The sequence below is a fragment of the Zootoca vivipara genome, chromosome 1 (assembly GCF_965207765.1).
Source record: "Zootoca vivipara chromosome 1, rZooViv2.hap1.1, whole genome shotgun sequence".
Taxonomy (NCBI): Eukaryota; Metazoa; Chordata; class Lepidosauria; order Squamata; family Lacertidae; genus Zootoca; species Zootoca vivipara.
Window position 1 is genome coordinate 9,727,231 of NC_142582.1, and position 17,139 is coordinate 9,744,369.

At 43.9% G+C, this 17,139-nt stretch overlaps 1 protein-coding gene across 4 annotated transcripts in view; it reads right to left on the minus strand.

Annotated features, from left to right (window-relative positions):
- Nucleotides 1-17,139, minus strand: part of NBEAL1 (neurobeachin like 1) — a 135,343-nt gene that overhangs the window by 48,548 nt on the left and 69,656 nt on the right. For all 4 annotated transcript variants that reach the window (XM_088670825.1, XM_060281908.2, XM_088670790.1 and 1 more), the window contains 10 exons: nucleotides 15,502-16,082; nucleotides 10,852-10,984; nucleotides 9,435-9,554; nucleotides 7,119-7,422; nucleotides 5,587-5,672; nucleotides 4,596-4,685; nucleotides 3,217-3,385; nucleotides 2,912-3,045; nucleotides 1,401-1,560; nucleotides 1,171-1,273 (listed from right to left, as the gene is read on the minus strand). In XM_088670825.1, coding sequence (XP_088526951.1) covers nucleotides 1,171-1,273; nucleotides 1,401-1,560; nucleotides 2,912-3,045; nucleotides 3,217-3,385; nucleotides 4,596-4,685; nucleotides 5,587-5,672; nucleotides 7,119-7,422; nucleotides 9,435-9,554; nucleotides 10,852-10,984; nucleotides 15,502-16,082 — 1,880 coding nt within the window. The remainder of the gene's footprint in view (nucleotides 1-1,170; nucleotides 1,274-1,400; nucleotides 1,561-2,911; nucleotides 3,046-3,216; nucleotides 3,386-4,595; nucleotides 4,686-5,586; nucleotides 5,673-7,118; nucleotides 7,423-9,434; nucleotides 9,555-10,851; nucleotides 10,985-15,501; nucleotides 16,083-17,139) is intronic.

Below are 17,139 nucleotides of genomic sequence, written 5' to 3' on the forward strand. Positions count from 1 at the left end.
TTTACTCTCGCAAGATTGAATGTATTGCCCTCGGCTGCACTTGAGGGATGATTCCAACAGATTCCACACGAAAAACACTTATGTCCCTGTGGAGATGGCAGTACCGAATCAGTGGCGCACGCCCTTCTGGCTTGCACTCTTCATAAAGATTTGAGGAATGAGGTTATTACCCCTCTTTTATTGTCCATTCCGGGTCACCCAGCCACTGCCACAGTGTCCTTTCTCTTGACAGATCAAGATGAGCAGGTGACAGCAAAGGTTAAAACCCTAAACGGCCTTGGTCCAGTATACCTGAAGGAGCGTCTCCACCCCCATCATTCTGCCCGGACACTGAGGTCCAGTGCTGAGGGCCTTCTGGCGGTTCCCTCACTACCAGAAGCCAAGTACAGGGAACCAGGCAGAGGGCCTTCTCGGTAGTGGCACCCGCCTTGTGGAACGCCCTCCCACCAGATGTCAAAGGGAAAAACAAATACCAGATTTTTAGAAGACATCTGAAGGCAGCCCTGTTTAGGGAGGCTTTTAATGTTTAATAGATTGTTTTGTTTTATTTTTCTGTTGTTGTTGTTGTTGCAAGGTTTTTAACTGGGGCAATTAGAATAAGATCTACTATTTGACTAGTGATTCAAAACTCTAAAATGTATTTTATATCATTGACTTTTTAATTTTTATTCTTTGTATATCGTATTGTTGTTTTATTGCTATGGCCGATGGCTGACGCAAATAAAGATTCATTCATTCATTCATTCATTCAGGAGGTGATGAAGCTAATAGCATATCTGGTGCTGAAGCTGCTTTTATATGACTCCAACTACAAAAGCTGAGGCTGCTGAAGAGGCCAGAGACCATCTTGGCTGCGAGTCATGGAAGACCCATTTATCTACTTGCACTGGCATGGTTTGGAACCGTTAGGTTGGCAGGAGCTGGGACAGAGCAATGAGACTGAGCCTCTTGGGCTTGCCAATCAGAAGTTCAGCAGTTCGAGATAGAGATAGATAGATAGATAGATAGATAGATAGATAGATAGATAGATAGATATAATCTCTCTCTCTCTCTCTCATCAGAGTGGTTAAGACAAAACAATAAAATCTAGAAGAATTCACAGCCAGACTTCACAAAACATACAAAAGTTAAAATGCACAACAAGCTAAGGAAACATGCAGGATAACATACCCATAATAGATCCTCAGTGTATCCAGTAAAAACTGCACGCCATACTTTTTTCGGAAGAACCTCCGACTGTCTTTGATAATTGTAGAAAGGTACTGGATGTGACCTACAAACATAATATATCCCATCAGGGCAGGTCAGTCTAGCCTTTCCTATATATGGTGAGTGCATTATGATACGTGCAGCAAACCAAGTTATGTTTCAGTGTTAATTTTAATAGCGCCTAGCCTCACCGATTCGGAATGGGAAGTCTCCCCGATTCCAGATGCTGAAGTCAAAAAGCAAGTGTTGATACATCTGCTGCAGAAGCGGTGTGTTTTTCGCCACAGAAACCTGCTCTATCAACAACTGGACGGCCATCAAGACATTCACATCCATGAAGCTGCTTGGCACCTAAGAAACAGCCGGATAAATTTACGTCTATCCCTTTATGTTTTACAAAACTATACAACAAAACAAAAATTGTGACTGCATATTTAAGCAAGTAGGCTTCATGACAAATACGTTCTTAGTAAGAAAAACCAACCAGTTTTGTTTGCATGGAACAAGCCAACATGAGACTTGAGAGAAGAGGTGTGTGCAAGCCCAATTTGCACATTTTCCCACAGGCTTGCAGTTTTATTACAATAGACTATAACAGCCTTAGTTTAATAAATTCAAGTCTACAATGCTAATAGATGCCCCCTTAATGTTAATGAATGGCAGGGAGCTACAATTCTGTAGCATTTCAGGGGATAATTCAGACTGAAATTCTCAGGTGTCAAAAAAGGTTATTTATGTATGCCACTACTGCAGCCTGTGTTTTGTTAGCCCAAAAATGGAAAACGAGCGAAGTCCCAACCAAAGAAGATTGGCAACTTAAGTTGATAGAATATGCGCAGCCTGCAATCTTAACAGATAGAATAAGATAACAAGAAGAACATATGTTTAAAGAAGATTGGAAAACATTTATTGAATATATGGGAAATAACTGTACAGTCATACCTCGGTTTACGATTGCTGCGGTTTGCGATCAATTGGTTTGCGACCGCCGCGGACCCGGAAGTGTTTACATCCGGGTTCCACGGCGCGTGGGTGCACAGAAGCGATCTGCGCAGCTCGCGCGCGCGCACAAAAGTGCTCTATCGGCGCTATGCGCATGTGCAGAAGAGGTGCTCCGTTTACGACCTGCTCGGGGAGCAACCGGCTCCCCGGAACCAATTGAGGTCGTAAACTGAGGTACCACTGTACAGCTAAAACATTGGCAGCATTAAGATAAATTCAACAGTGTAAATAAGCTATGATAGATGTAATAATGAATTACTGAATAGTATAGTTTCTGTAAAATATGCAGGGATTTATGATATGTAAAATGAACCACGGAAAGAGGAGAAGGGAAGTAACTGATATCTTAAGGATGTAAAAATGAGAACTTTAAATTGTAAAACAGAAAATTTGATTTAAAAAATTATGTACAAAGAAATCATATACAATTATGTAGCATTTTTGTTGCACTTCACTGATCTACGCTGGAGTTCTTTGGTATGGATCAATGGAAAAATATATCTGGTTTGGATATACAACAATAGATTCTGGTTTGGATATACAACAATAGATTCACTGTACTTCACAATGCACATATTTGTGAACAGAGAATCTGACAAGGCAAGACTTGCCTACCAAAAATGAAAACATATACAAACTATCGTTTAACTATCCTACACAGTACAGTTGCTAGTATTAAATGTTGGTAGTTGCTGCCTACCTTCTGCAACAGGGCTCCTAAGGTTGCGACTCCATGCGAGTGAACAAGATTATCCTGGTTGATTGGGTGCCTTTGAATAAAGTGCTTTATCATCAGGATGAAAGTTGCAACGATGTTCTTCTCTAAACGAGCCTCTGGAAGAAGGAATATAGGCCTTTAGCTAAAAATGTTAGCTCTGCTAAGCAATTGTGTAAGTAGAAGAAGAAAATCAAGAGAGGTTTTGTTGTTGTTTGAACGCACTGCTTTCCCCTGGGCTCATAAAGGGGGCTATTTAAAAGCCTCAATGCATACAGTTCTTGCCTTACCTGAAGCCTTGGTGGAAGTTAACACCACCCAATCTCCTTCTACAGGTGTCTGCAATTCAGGAGCAACAGATTCCACATCAAGCCTCTCAGGTAGGTGCCCATCGAGGTAGCTGATCTGCTCCAGCAGTGGAAACAGCACATTCAGTCCACCAACACAGTTGATCATATCCTTAAGGAAGAGAGGGGAAGAGGAATATGTAGTCACTGTTTTGAAATCGACAACAAAAGAGCTTTGGTAAAGATCTGTGAGTGTCAGTGAATTGGGATTCTTGGCAGGGAGTTTCTGAAACAAGTTGCAACTACGATATAGATGCGAAGGTTAATAGCAAATCACACTGCACCCTGCTTTCCTAAAGACATTGGATTTATTTGTGGGAAATGTATGGGGCTGCAAGTGGGGATGCCATGGAAGCAGAGGCAAACATTTCCCCCCTTCTCATGCCACTTTGGTCCCCGTAATAACCTACTTCCAGAAGATCCTGGAACTACCATGCACTTTACAGGTCAACCCTCCATTGGGCGATATGGCAGGGCTGATAATACACAACTCCTCTGCATGTTTGGTAGAATCTAGGTAAAAGTAAAAAGGTAAAGGACCCCTGGACACTTAAGACCAGTCAAAAGCGCTCACCTCGCTTTTCAGGCCAAGGGAGCTGCCGTTTGTCCACAGACAGCTTTTCCGGGTCATGTGGCCAGCAGGACTAAACCACTTCTGGCGCAACAGGACACCGTGACGGAAACCAGAGCGCACGGAAACACAGTTTACCTTCCCACCACAGCGGCACCTATTTAATCTACTCACAATGGTGTGCTTTCAAACTGCTAGGTTGACAGAAAGTTGGGATAAAAGCAATGGGAGCTCACCCCATCATGGGGATTCGAACCGCCAACCTTCTGACCGGCAAGCCCAAAAGACACAGTGGTTTAGACCAAAGTGCCACCCATGCTGCAATTGGGAGAATCTACAACCCAGATGTCAAGAGTCTACGCACGCTCTTCCTGCTCACTGTGACTGCAGAAAGTTGCGCTGCAGAATTGCCTTTAGAAACTCACAATTCTTTAAACACACAGTAAGACTTATTTCTAAATAGACCTGCATAGGATTGCATTGCTATGAAAGTGTCAAGACTTTATGTACGCTTTTGTAAAGCACCTCCAAGGTATCTCTACTCATCTCCCCTGCCACGTTTTTCGCTTGCCATATACTCTCCCCATCCCTTCTTTGGTCTTAGAACACACACACACACACACACACAGAGGATTGAGACCATTGGCTCCCCCAAAATGTTGTTAAATTGGGTGGTCATTTCTCATACACATAATATAATCCAGACCCTTATGGAATCCCACAGTCGTTACAAGCCACTGGAGATGTTTACCTTGATGTCCCAGTTCACCACTTTGTTCCCTGTTAGCCTTCCATGTAGAAGATTGGGGGAAAGGTCAAGGCATATTGGGCTTCTGCAAGCCTGTAAAAAAACAGGAGAAAATGAGCCAAGTGCTCTTTAACAAATAAGCTCAGGTGCAGGGACTTATAATTCCCCCAGTATATAAATTCTGCTTAGTTATCATGGCTAAAGCTGGTGGTATCAGGGTGGATAAAAATCAACGATTAAAAAAAATATCAGATTATTAAAATTCAAATCAATTTTTTAAAATTTAAATCAATTTTTTTAAAAATTTAAATCAGATTGTTTTAATTTAAATGGATTTTTAAAATAAAATGCTTTTGGAGGAAAAATCTTTCTACAGATAGTTTTCTTTTTAAGTTACATTATAGCCCAAAGGCTATTCATCAGGAAATAAGGATTTGTTTTAAGTTTTTCATGTGTGCTAAAACTCAGTCTAAGTTCTTTTTTAAAATAAATGTTTAATCACATCAGTTAACAAATATGGATAACAAACATGGATACATATGCTATAATGCTATTGTTTTAGTTAAATAAATTGTTTCAATTGTTATTAAGGAAACGATTATTCTTCTCCTTCCAATAAAGTACAGCAGAAAAGATGCCCAAATATAAACAGTTAACTTATTAAACCTCACAATGATTTCATAATTATCGGTCTATGTATTTCTAATAGTACAACCAAATCAGTAATTTTTGATATACTGTAACTGTAAAAACTAATCTGAACACTTATTATTCCAAAAAATGAAACCTTCACCTGGTTATAAATATTAAGATTATACCAGCAACAATGAGTCTTTCTGTAAAAAATATTATTTAAATCAAGTCTTACTGACTAGCGATTTAAATCGTGATTTAAATCAATTTGATTTCGATTCAATCTACCCTGGGTGGTATCCTCACCATATTTGCATAATCCTCTTCTAAAGCCATCAAAGCAAAACTACAGAGTTCCTACCTTGGGAGTATAATGAAGAAGCATTTTACTGGGCAAATCGGCTGCTTCAGAGTCTTGAGATTTCCATGGAGTTAAGCAATTCGGACCTTCAAAATATTTGGGGGGGGGGGGAGAGAGAGGAGGACACAAAAAGCCACAATAGGTTTAACATTTGTGGTGACACCCTGACTCAACACCTACTCCCCAATCTAGCAAGAGAGATCCATGCGCAGAAGCAAAGCATCTCAATGCATCTCACATCTCATGACCGTTCCCTGTTCCTCCAGCCTGGTTTTTTGTTTCTTTTGAAGCAAATGTGGATGAACAAGAAAACCGAATGGGGGGGGGGAGGGAAGTCAATTTTGTGTTTATTGTGTGTGGTTGTTTTGTTGTTGTTTGTTTTGTTATTGTTTAATGTGTTTATTTGAAAATTTAATAAATTGCATTAAAGAAATGAAGCAAATGTGGAAGCTCATCTCTCTCTCTGGGGCCACTGGCCCCATAGTATGTATGTAACAAGTGGCATGAAGCTAGACAGACAAAATATATAACAGCCCAGATATAGATTAAAACAGAAGAAAGGGGTGGGGGGAATGACACATGTGGTTTTGAAATAAATAAATAACCGTTCCCCTTTCAGTTCTTTTGGTGAGACATGGAACTAGTTCTCTAATTGGAAGCAACTATTTGTCACCAGTGTGGTTCACACCTAAGTAAAAAGGTAAAAGGTAAAGGACCCCTGGAGGGTTAAGTCCAGTCAAAGGTTGCAGCGCGCATCTCGCTTTCAGGCCAAGGGAGCCGGCGTTTGTCTACAGACAGCTTTTCCGGGTCATGTGGCCAGCAGGACTAAACAGCTTCTGGCACAACGGGACACTGTGACGGAAACCAGAGCACACAGAAACGCTGTTTACCTTCCTGCCACAGCGGTACCTATTGATCTACTTCCACTGGCGTGCTTTCGAACTGCTAGGTTGGCAGGAGCTGGGACAGAGCCACGGGAGCTCAGCCTGTTGCGGGGATTCAAACTGCCGACCTTCTGATTGGCAAGCCCAAGAGGCTCAGTGGTTACTTAATGGGATAGTAATACAGATGCCCCTTCCATTTGCCTACTTTACTGTACTCAGTTAGTCTTCTATTGGCACAGATGACACTCACAGCTAAAGCGTAAACAGAGTTCCATTTGTAATATGAGTTTGAAGCTAGTTATGAAGCACGGGAGAAAAGCAAGGGCGAATCGCAGAAGTGTGTGCGTGTGTTTATGGACACATATTTCCGTGAGAGATAAAGTTAGCAAAAAAGAAGAAGGTAGAGAAAACAAATGAGACTAAATTGGGGCAAATTAACCTTTACAAAAGCAGGGACTAGACAGGGGAAGCAACTATGTCAGTTCAGAGCCTTGCAAACCGCTCCGTGATTCTCAGATGAAGAGCAGTATAAAAATTTAATTAGTTATTATTATTATTAATAACTTTTTGATTCGGAAATTTTGATTCGGAAAACCCAAATAAAGAACGATTTTTCAAAAAAGTAAACTGCACTTCGGGAATGCTCACCTGCCAAATACAATGCTTTCACATGAGTAGGCTGCAACACTTCGTGAAATATGATAACTGATCCAAGCTGGCCTTCGAGAGAGGTAGGGCACCCCCACTCGCTGTCCTGCGTTCCTGCCGAGATCAGCTTAGTGATGTGTTCTGGCTTGCCCAGCAGCCCACTCCAGCTGCCTGGGCTAAGAATACCACCAAGCGACGTCCGATGGGGCAGAGCAGGGGATGAAAAAGGCGGGTCTGGGATCTGGGATGGCGGTGGAGTCGTTGTCCTTTGACCAGCAGAACCAATGCAGCAAGAAGTAAAAGACTGGAGAATTTCCCCCATACGGCCAAAAAAAAGAAAAAAGAAAGAAAAGAAAACACATCACAAATTAGTGAATTAAATGTAGTTTGGCACTGTTGGAACACATAATCAGATAGCCATAAAGGGCCAAAGTTGTCACTGAGTGAAGATCTCAGTCTTTTGACAAACATTTGGCCTCTCAAGGGTTACATTTAATCTCCTTAGCATGCTAATTTCAAATAGTTTTATCTCCTGTCTCCTGCCACTGGTTATGAGCTACGGCTTTTGTTTCTTGTTTTTTTAAGTTGTCTTTTAAATGATTGTAAGCTGCCTTAAGCATTTTAATAAAAAGGCAGGGTAAAATATCTTTAATAAAATTTGTATGTACACATACAAACACACATCTATTATGTGCGGTGCTTTTTTTCTATAAAAAAATGTTTAGGGGTACTCTCATTTTCCTACTCCTATTGAAATACTGCCCCTCAACGAGGCCAAACTTAGATTCACAAAATCCGCACCCCCAGGGGGGGGAAAAACACTGATTATGTGTGAATTTTGTGTCAAAGGCCATAAAAAACTTTACATTGGTCTTTAGTGTGACCAAACTCTCAAAAATTGTTTTGGACAGACTTTTTACTGAGACATCAGCGGTTTTAACTTGAGGTTTGCTGTTAACAGAGGTTGTTGCCTTTCGTGATACACATGTATAATAGATTTACACTCTTACGCTCTTGTGTTCTGGCTCATTTTGCAGGTGGTTATTATTTTTCCCTTGCGTGTTCCACTATGGAATTTGAAAGCCTCAATGAAACTTTTTAATTGACAAACAAAACTTTACCGGCCTTTAAAACTCGTGTGCACACACCACTTTTTGCGTATCAGAAGTGGCCTTCTATAGTGAGGCAAGTGGGGGGGGGTGTAATAAGCAATCTGCTTCTTGCCACGTGATTCACACACATTTTTCTTCTGACAAGTGCAACTGTTTGCTCACATCTGGCTTCTGGTTTCCAAAATTTGCTTCTATTCCTGTCCTACTGTGTCAGGTTATTTTGCTGCTAAGTATAAAGGGTTTCATCCATTGCTGTCCACTTCCCTCAAGGGCAGTGGAGACTTCTGTCTGTCAACAGAAGGGGGTAGGAGGCGATTTTCACAAATTCTCACTTTTCTACGGCAGAAACCGTGGCACACACAAATGCCCCAGCTTCTCAGAGGGATCCCTCAACCATTCTAGAGCAGGTAAAGGGGAAATAAGTGGGGGGGGGGAACCACACTTCCTTCCCCTTCCATTCAAAGAAGATTCTACTTGCTGAAACAGTGGGATATATACAGAGTCTATGTAAAAGAACACTGTCAAAATATTAATCCGCTGGCAGGCTTTGATTGAGTTTCTGTGTGTAAATAGGACAACTGTATATAATTTTAAGTAAGCTAAACAATATGGAGAAAATATAGTCAAGTGGGTATTTTAAGGAATCGAATTCGGGAACATAATGGGAAGATCGGAGGTCACATTATTACAAAATGATGTAAAAAAATAAGTTTCAATCAAGGAATGAATGGCCGTTTATTTATTATTATTTCTTTAATATCCACTGCTTGTGGATATTAAAGCATTTGCTAATAAAGCATTTGAAAAAAGGAAAAGGAAAAGAAACAGTCTTCCGAGAGCAAAAGGCCACAAGATTTGAGTTGAGCCTGACAGGTAAAAGGTAAAGGTAAATGACACCTGGACAGGGTCACTGAGCATGAAAACCTACTGGAAGCCAGTATGGTTATCTGTGTACAGGTGTAATAAAAGGTATTATGCTTTACAGGTCTCTGTTAGTAATCTCACTACCACTTTCAGAACCTGCTGATCATTTCGGAGATTCTTCATGGACTATCCAGTTCAGAGGCGACCATAGTCAGTAAGCAAAAGCTGATGTGACAAACTCACTTGTTGCAGAGTTTTTTCCTTTATGCATCACAATTAAAGCTAAATGTCCATATTCTATGCAGGGGGGAAGCGAGGTATGATAAAAGCACAGACTTACTTCATTCATGGCAGGAAATCTGAGGGGCGCCGAGATCTTCTGCTGTCCATTCACATAAATATATACAAGGCTTTGACCAAAGGGCCTCTTCCCGGGCATATGAACAATGCTTATGTTGTGCTGTTGGAAAAATGGATAATATGGTTTAGTCATCATCATTAATTCTATGGAAGAGTTAGGTAAAGGGTAAAGGGACCCCTGACCATTAGGTCCAGTCGTGACAGACTCTGGGGTTGCGGCGCTCATCTCGCATTATTGGCCGAGGGAGCCGGCGTATAGCTTCCAGGTCATGTGGCCAGCATGACAAAGCCACTTCTGGCGAACCAGAGCAGCACACGGAAACGCCGTTTACCTTCCCGCTGTAGCGGTTCCTATTTATCTACTTGCATTCTGACGTGCTTTCGAACTGCTAGGTTGGCAGGAGCTGGGACCGAGCAACGGAAGCGCACCCCTTCACAGGGATTCGAACCGCTGACCTTCTGATCAGCAAGCCCTAGGCTCAGTGGTTTAACCCACAGCGCCGCCTGGGTCCCTGTGGCTAATTGTTGCTAGATTTTGCACCCAGGAACATCTATCTATATACACCCACCTCCAAACACCATGAAAGAAATAAAATAAACAATTGCATTAGATTACTTATCAGGTCACTATGAACAGACCTATATTTTCTCATTGGTCTGAGAGAGACATAACGCTCGCTGAGGAGCAAGTCTTGCATCTCTACTCTAACATGCTCAAATTCCTCTTCACCTTTCCTATACCCAGGACTGTTGCTACATCTAAGCACCCTTTAGAGAACCCATTAAACCTAAGAACTGCAATAAAGTTTAGGAGCCTCCATGGGTTCAATCTTAATCAGATTTAACAACAGTCAGACACCCCAAATTGTGACCTACACAGACTAGATTAGTGAGACTTGGGGATGGCAAGGACGTGGTTACATCTTTACATCGTGACTGCCTTCAGGTGATAATATATTTGCTTAAGAAGGCAGGATATGAATGAGTTTTGTGTCTGTACATGCTGCTCCTTTATTGCCAAGCTATAATAAACCATGGTTTCCTGTTACATCTGAGCTAGGAGAAGCCTGGAGCAAGTCAACATCTCAGAACATGGTTTGAAGCTGGTTTATGTTGTTCCAAACCAAATGATCATAGTTTTCCAGTTGGACATCGCTGGGAACTATGGTTAATTGAAGACTTATGGGTTTAATTGCACTATGCCAAGAACATAGGAAGGAAGGATGTAGAATCCGGGGAAAGGTATTGTGCATTAACCCGAAAGCCAGTCATTTGAACTTGGTCAATCATCTTATCCTGACAGGGAATTCCCAGTGCCTACCAACAGAGAGCCAAGTCCACTTTTTAAAAGGGTCCTATTGCATTACAACAAGGTCAGCTGAAACGGTTTCTCTTACCCAGAGAGAATCACAGAAGCAATGATCCGACAGCATCACGGTAGCATATTCCTTCTTCGTACACACTGCAACCACTAGCATTCCTGAACACGTAATAAACGCCTCAAACCCCGTTCCATTGCCTGTAAAAAAGCTACAGATATATATATATAGATATATATATATATATTTAATGAATATGGTCAGCTCTTCAGGTGCACACATTGGCAGATAATAATAAACATTTCTTTTGCAATGAGTTATAATTGTCTCCAAACAGGTGTTGGCCCCTAGGCTCATTTGAAGCTAGGCTGATATATTTAGACGGAAGGGCAATCTTAGACCTGGGCATATTTATCTTTCCAGGCAGACCAAGCCATGCCATCTCAGATTCTACCAATTTCAGCATGGAACCACTTCCAGAAGGAGCTCTTTCCTAGCTGAGCTACGCAAAACGCTGTTTAACTGAGGCTTTCTGAAATTCTATAGGTAGTTTAGTTTATGGCATATTCTATGGATCATGAACATCAGATAAAGGTTATCAAGACAGCCACAGAAGAGGGGGTAAATACAATATACAACTCCAAAGATTGCACCTTTAACATAAAATGATAAGAAAATCTACAACCAAAAATAGTTTGAGAATACAGACAGTCTTGACTCAGAACTTATCTTCCCTTTATTGGTCATTGCCTTGTTTTGATGGCTACAGTGACAAACATAGCTATAGTTTCTGTAATCTTAAGTCTGCCCTCCGCCATCAAAACTGAAACAGAAAATTCAACTGATTTTCCCAAGTGTAGAGAAAGTAGCGAGGAGATAAATTAGGATCTTATAAACATATTTTGGTGGGACGCGGGGGGCGCTTTGGTCTAAACCACAGAGCCTAGGGCTTGCCGATCGGAAGGTCGGCAGGTCAAATCCCTGTGACGGAGTGAGCTCCCATTGCTTGGTCCCAGCTCCTGCCAACCTAGCAGTTTGAAAGCACGTCAAGTGCAAGTAGATAAATAGGTACTGCTCTGGCGGGAAGGTAAACGGCATTTCCGTGTGCTGCTCTGGTTCACCAGAAGTGGCTTTGTCATGCTGGCCACATGTGGAAGCTGTATGCCGGCTCCCTCGGCCAATAAAGCTCGATGAGCGCTGCAACCCCAGAGTCATTTGTGACTGGACTTAATGGTCAGGGGTACCTTTACCTTTACATATTTTAAAAAATGTACCATATAAGAACATAGGCTACTGTTTCTACTGAGCCTCTTTCACAAAGAGAAGAAACTCTCAAAGGCCGAGGCAGTCTGCTAAATCGGCCTTCCATGCCTGCCGATTGCAAAGCATTGAACTACCTAGCCACTGAAATGCTTCCTGTTATCTAGCAATGTTTAATGCTTCTAAATACCTGGCAGTGTCCTTCTACATACAAGGCACCGGATGACTCTACTACTGAGCTCTGGACGCTTGTCTCTAATTTCACTGTGGGGAGAATTTCTCCTTTCTAAACACTAGTGGTCATCAAGGGTCATTTCACTTTGTGCTGAACTTCCATTAGACAACCTCGGAAATTAAGCAGACTTAAGCCAGGATTATTTGGGAAATTGTTCTTCAAAATACACAGTGAATTGAGTACAGTATGTATTTCAATAGGTGGCAATCTTCACCAACACTATGTTAAATCCCAGTCACAGACAACAGTAGTGTTGTTAGAGAAAACATGAAAATGGGTCACTAATCTATTCCAGCCAGTTTTTTTGTTGTGGGTTTTTTTAAAAAAAGATTACAATCTACAGTAGTACTTTACACTGAAATGAAATAGCCAGTGAAGTTTTGTTTTGTTTTGTTTAAAAAAGATTACTATCTACAGTAGTACATAACACAATCACTGGCTATTTCATTTCAGTGTAATCGAACAGGAAATACCCTTTACATTTCAAGCTGGAATTATATGTTTTATAGAAGTTATTATATTATATAGCAGTTTCAGTGACTTTTTAGGACTCAGGTATGTCGTCATCGGATCCTATACAACCCCATTTCATGACATGCAAACTGGCCGGACCCCAAGACCAGCAATACAAAAGATCTCCCAGCTCACCTTGCTTCCAAAAGCGGGGATTTTGGCTGCATTAGGAGCACAGCGGTAGGGAAGGAAGTTCAAAGGACCTTGCTGCTATTAGCCCTGCAATCTAAGAGATGGTGCTATGGTCTAAACCACTGAACCTCTTGGGCTTCCCAATCAGAAGGTCGGCGGTTCGAATCCCCACGACGGGGTGAGCTCCCGTTGTTCGGTCCCAGTTTCTGCCCACCTAGCAGTCTGAAAGCACACCAGTGCAAGTAGATAAATAGGTACCGCTGCGGCAGGAAGGTAAACAGCCTTTCCATGTGCTCTGGCTTCCATCACAGTGTCCCATTGTGCCAGAAGCAGTTTAGTCATGCTGGCCACATGACCCTGAAAGCTGTCTGTGGACAAACGCCGGCTCCCTCAGACCGAAAGTGAGATGGGCGCTGCAACCCCATAGTCGCCTTTGACTGGACTTAACTGCCCGGGGTCCTCTATCTTTTCTTTTACCTAAGAGATCTCCACAGAGAGACAAAGTTACTGTCACTCTCCGCGGCCTCCCCTACAAAAACAACACGAGAGCCAGCAAAAACTACGTCCTGCATAGATGGATTCCAAGTGCCGATCACATACACACCCTTCTTTATGCAGACAACTGCATCCTGATTGGCTGGCCATTACCAGTCAGAAGAAACAAAGGGTCAATCGAAGGCTGACGGATGCCCTCACCCTTCCAGTATGTTACTGATCACTGGAATTGCTTGGAAAGGAAGCATTTTTCTGCTGGCAAGGCCACAGTGTTGCCACCTACCTTTAAGGCCCTAAAGGTCCTTTAAAATTTTTTAATCTGTGTGTACTTTGAAGAACTCTGGTAATTTACAGAAGGTTTGGCTGCTGATAAACTATCTTAAACTATAAAGGTAAAGGTACCCTGACCGTTAGGTCCAGTCGTGGACAACTATGGGGTTGCACGCTCATCTCGCTCTATAGGCCAAGCGAGCCGGTGTTTGTCCGCATACAGGTTCCGGGTCATGTGACCAGCATGACTAAGCCGCTTCTGGCGAAACCAGAGCAGCGCACAGAAACACTGTTTACCTTCCCGCCGGAGAGGTACCTATTTATCTACTTGCACTTTTGGCGTGCTTTCGAACTGCTAGGTTGGCAGGAGCTGGGACTGAACAATGGGAGCTCACCCCGTTGCAGGGATTTGAACCGCCGACCTTCTGATTGGCAAGTCCTAGGCTTTGTGGTTCAGACAACAGCGCCACCCATGTCCTGATCTTAGCCTATAAGATGCTGCAAAAGAGATCAGCTTTGTTGATAAAAGTCTTGAGAGGCCTCTTCTACCTGCTTCTGAAGTCCCCTGGAGCAGAGAAATTATTTTCCCAGTGCTATTTCACTGAGGCTACATAAGCACCATGCATCAAAAGCACATTTAAAGCATATTTTCTTCCCAAAAAGATTCCCAGGGACTATAGTTTGCTAACTCTGTGAGGGTGGGGGGGGCACAGTGATGCCACCCACAAACAAAAAGGCCGACACAGAGAACAGAGAGTGAATCTGGCATGGAGGAAGGGGAGAGGGAGGGAAGGCACTATCCATGCTTTTTAACATCTACATGCAGCCGCTGGGAGAGATCATCAGGGGGTTTGGGCTGAGTGTTCATCAGTATGCGGATGATACCCAGCTCTACCTCTCTTTCAAATCAGAACCAGTGAAGGCGGTGAAGGTCCTGCATGAGTGTCTGGAGGCGGTTGGAGGATGGGTGGCAGCTAACAGATTGAGGTTGAATCCTGACAAGACAGAAGTACTGTTTGTGGGGGACAGGAGGTGGGCAGGTATGGAGGACTCCCTGGTCCTGAATGGGGTAACTGTGCCCCTGAAGGACCAGGTGCACAGCCTGGGAGCCATTTTGTACTCAAGGCTGTCCATGGAGGCGCAGGTCAATTCTGTGTCCAGGGCAGCTGTCTATCAGCTCCATCTGGTACGCAGGCTGAGACCCTACCTGCCTGCAGACTGTCTCGCCAGAGTGGTGCATGCTCTAGTTATCTCCCGCTTGGACTACTGCAATGCGCTCTACGTGGGGCTACCTTTAAAGGTGACCCGGAAACTACAACTAATCCAGAATGCGGCAGCTAGACTGGTGACTGGGATCGGCCGCCGAGACCACATAACACCGGTCTTGAAAGATCTACATTGGCTCCCAGTACGTTTCTGAGCATAGTTCAAAGTGTTGGTGCTGATCTTTAAAGCCCTAAATGGCCTCGGTCCAGTATACCTGAAGGAGCATCTCCACCCCCATCATTCTGCCCGGACACTGAGGTCCAGCACCAAGGGCCTTCTGGCGGTTCCCTCTCTGTGAGAAGTGAGGTTATAGGGAACGAGGCAGAGGGCCTTCTCAGTGGTGGCACCCGCCCTGTGGAATGCCCTCCCACCAGATGTCAAGGAAATAAGGGGCTGCAAAGGGGCTGCTTGAAACTAGGATCAGCTATGTTGCCATGTAGAGGAAGTCAAGCACGTGGCTACGCAAAAGGGCGTCAAAAAAGCATGCGAACCTCAGCTTGCTTCCAATTGCCACAGATCTGGGGATTCCCCCTTTCCTGCCACGGCAGTTGCCATACCTGTAGAGCTGTTTCCTCTTGGCCCCCTTGCCACTGGCGCCAGGAGTCGCCTGGTCTTGGTCCAGGCATAGCCAAGCGCTGAAAGCAAACGCAGAGCCCGGCCACTTGTGAATAGGTGGGACGGCAATGCCCGCCATGCTGTGGGAGAGGTCGAAATATTGCAAGGCGCTATCCAGGCCCTGCTTCCGAGCCATCGTAAGAATTGCACGCATCACCGGGACAACGTAAGGGTGCGTCTGTTTCGGGTCCTTAGTCCTCAGCAGCCTAATGAGCTGGTGGAGTTCTTCAGAGCTCATCGACTGGCTCCCCAAAGAGCCCAAGAGGACAATCAGGTTCTCGGCGCAGGCTCCGTGAAGCAGGGTGTGTTGGCCAAGGGTCTCCACGATGCGGATGACCATGTTCGTATTGACACAGACAGCCCTGCTCTGCCGGTTGATGCAGCAAATTCGCTTCAGCAAGCTTGAGATGAAGACCTGGAGATCGTGCGACTCGAGCTCTGGGAGCCACTGAATCAACAGCAACAAGGGCTGGACGTTGCTTATGCCCAGCATCCCAACAGACGCGTGCTCACCTTCAACGGCCTTTGTGGAAAGCAAACGGAATGGTTACTAGAAGCTAATGGGAACAGCAGCGGCAGCAGCAACAACCGGGGAGTTTGTGGCACCTGAAAGACCACAGATTTTTGCGTGGCATAAGGCTGCCACTGACTTTCATGGAGGCCACGAGCGGATGGCACTAGACAAGGGCTTATGCTAACATAAAGCCGGCGTCTCTTTCAAGTGCCGCCAAGATTTCTGCTGTAGCAGAGCAACATGGCTCTAGAAATTATTGGATAGTAATTTATTTGCAAACTAAAGCTCATTTCCACAATATATATGTGAGCGTGTATTACACACACACACACGGAGGAGGGGAGAGGGAGAGGGAGAAAATATTAAGTATAAATGAAATCAAAAGGCTCTAGTGCATTTCTATCTACAGCCGTATGTATACACCAGTGTTTCCCAACCAGTGTGCCTCCAGATGTTTAGGGACTACAACTCCCATCATTCCTGACCACTGGTCTTGCTAGCTAGGGATGATGGGAGTTGTAGTCCCAAAACATCTGGAGGCACACTGGTTGGGAAACACTGGTATACACAATAAGAAACAAGAATGGGTCACCGTTTCGTTTTGTGTGCATTTTGACTTTGCAAAGAAACAGCATGAACCTAACACTGCCTTGTTTTCTCTACGCTCACATGTGTATATGCATGTGTGTAGCAAGTGTGTGGCAAATGGTTGCAAGCATAGGACAAAAAGGACTTTGTAGGGACCCTGGTGGCGCTGTGGGCTAAACCACTGAGCCTAGGGCTTGCCGATCAGAAGGTCGGCGGTTCGAATCCCTGTGACGGGGTGAGCTCCCGTTGCTTGGTCCCAGCTCCTGCCAACCTAGCAGTTTGAAAGCACGTCAAAATGCAAGTAGATAAATAGAAACCGCTATAGCGGGAACGTAAGCGGTGTTTCCGTGTGCTGCTCTGGTTTGCCAGAAGCGGCTTTGTCATGCTGGCCACATGACCTGGAAGCTATACGCCGGCTCCCTCGGCCAATAAGGCGAGATGAGCGCGCAACCCCAGAGTCGGTCATGACTGGACCTAA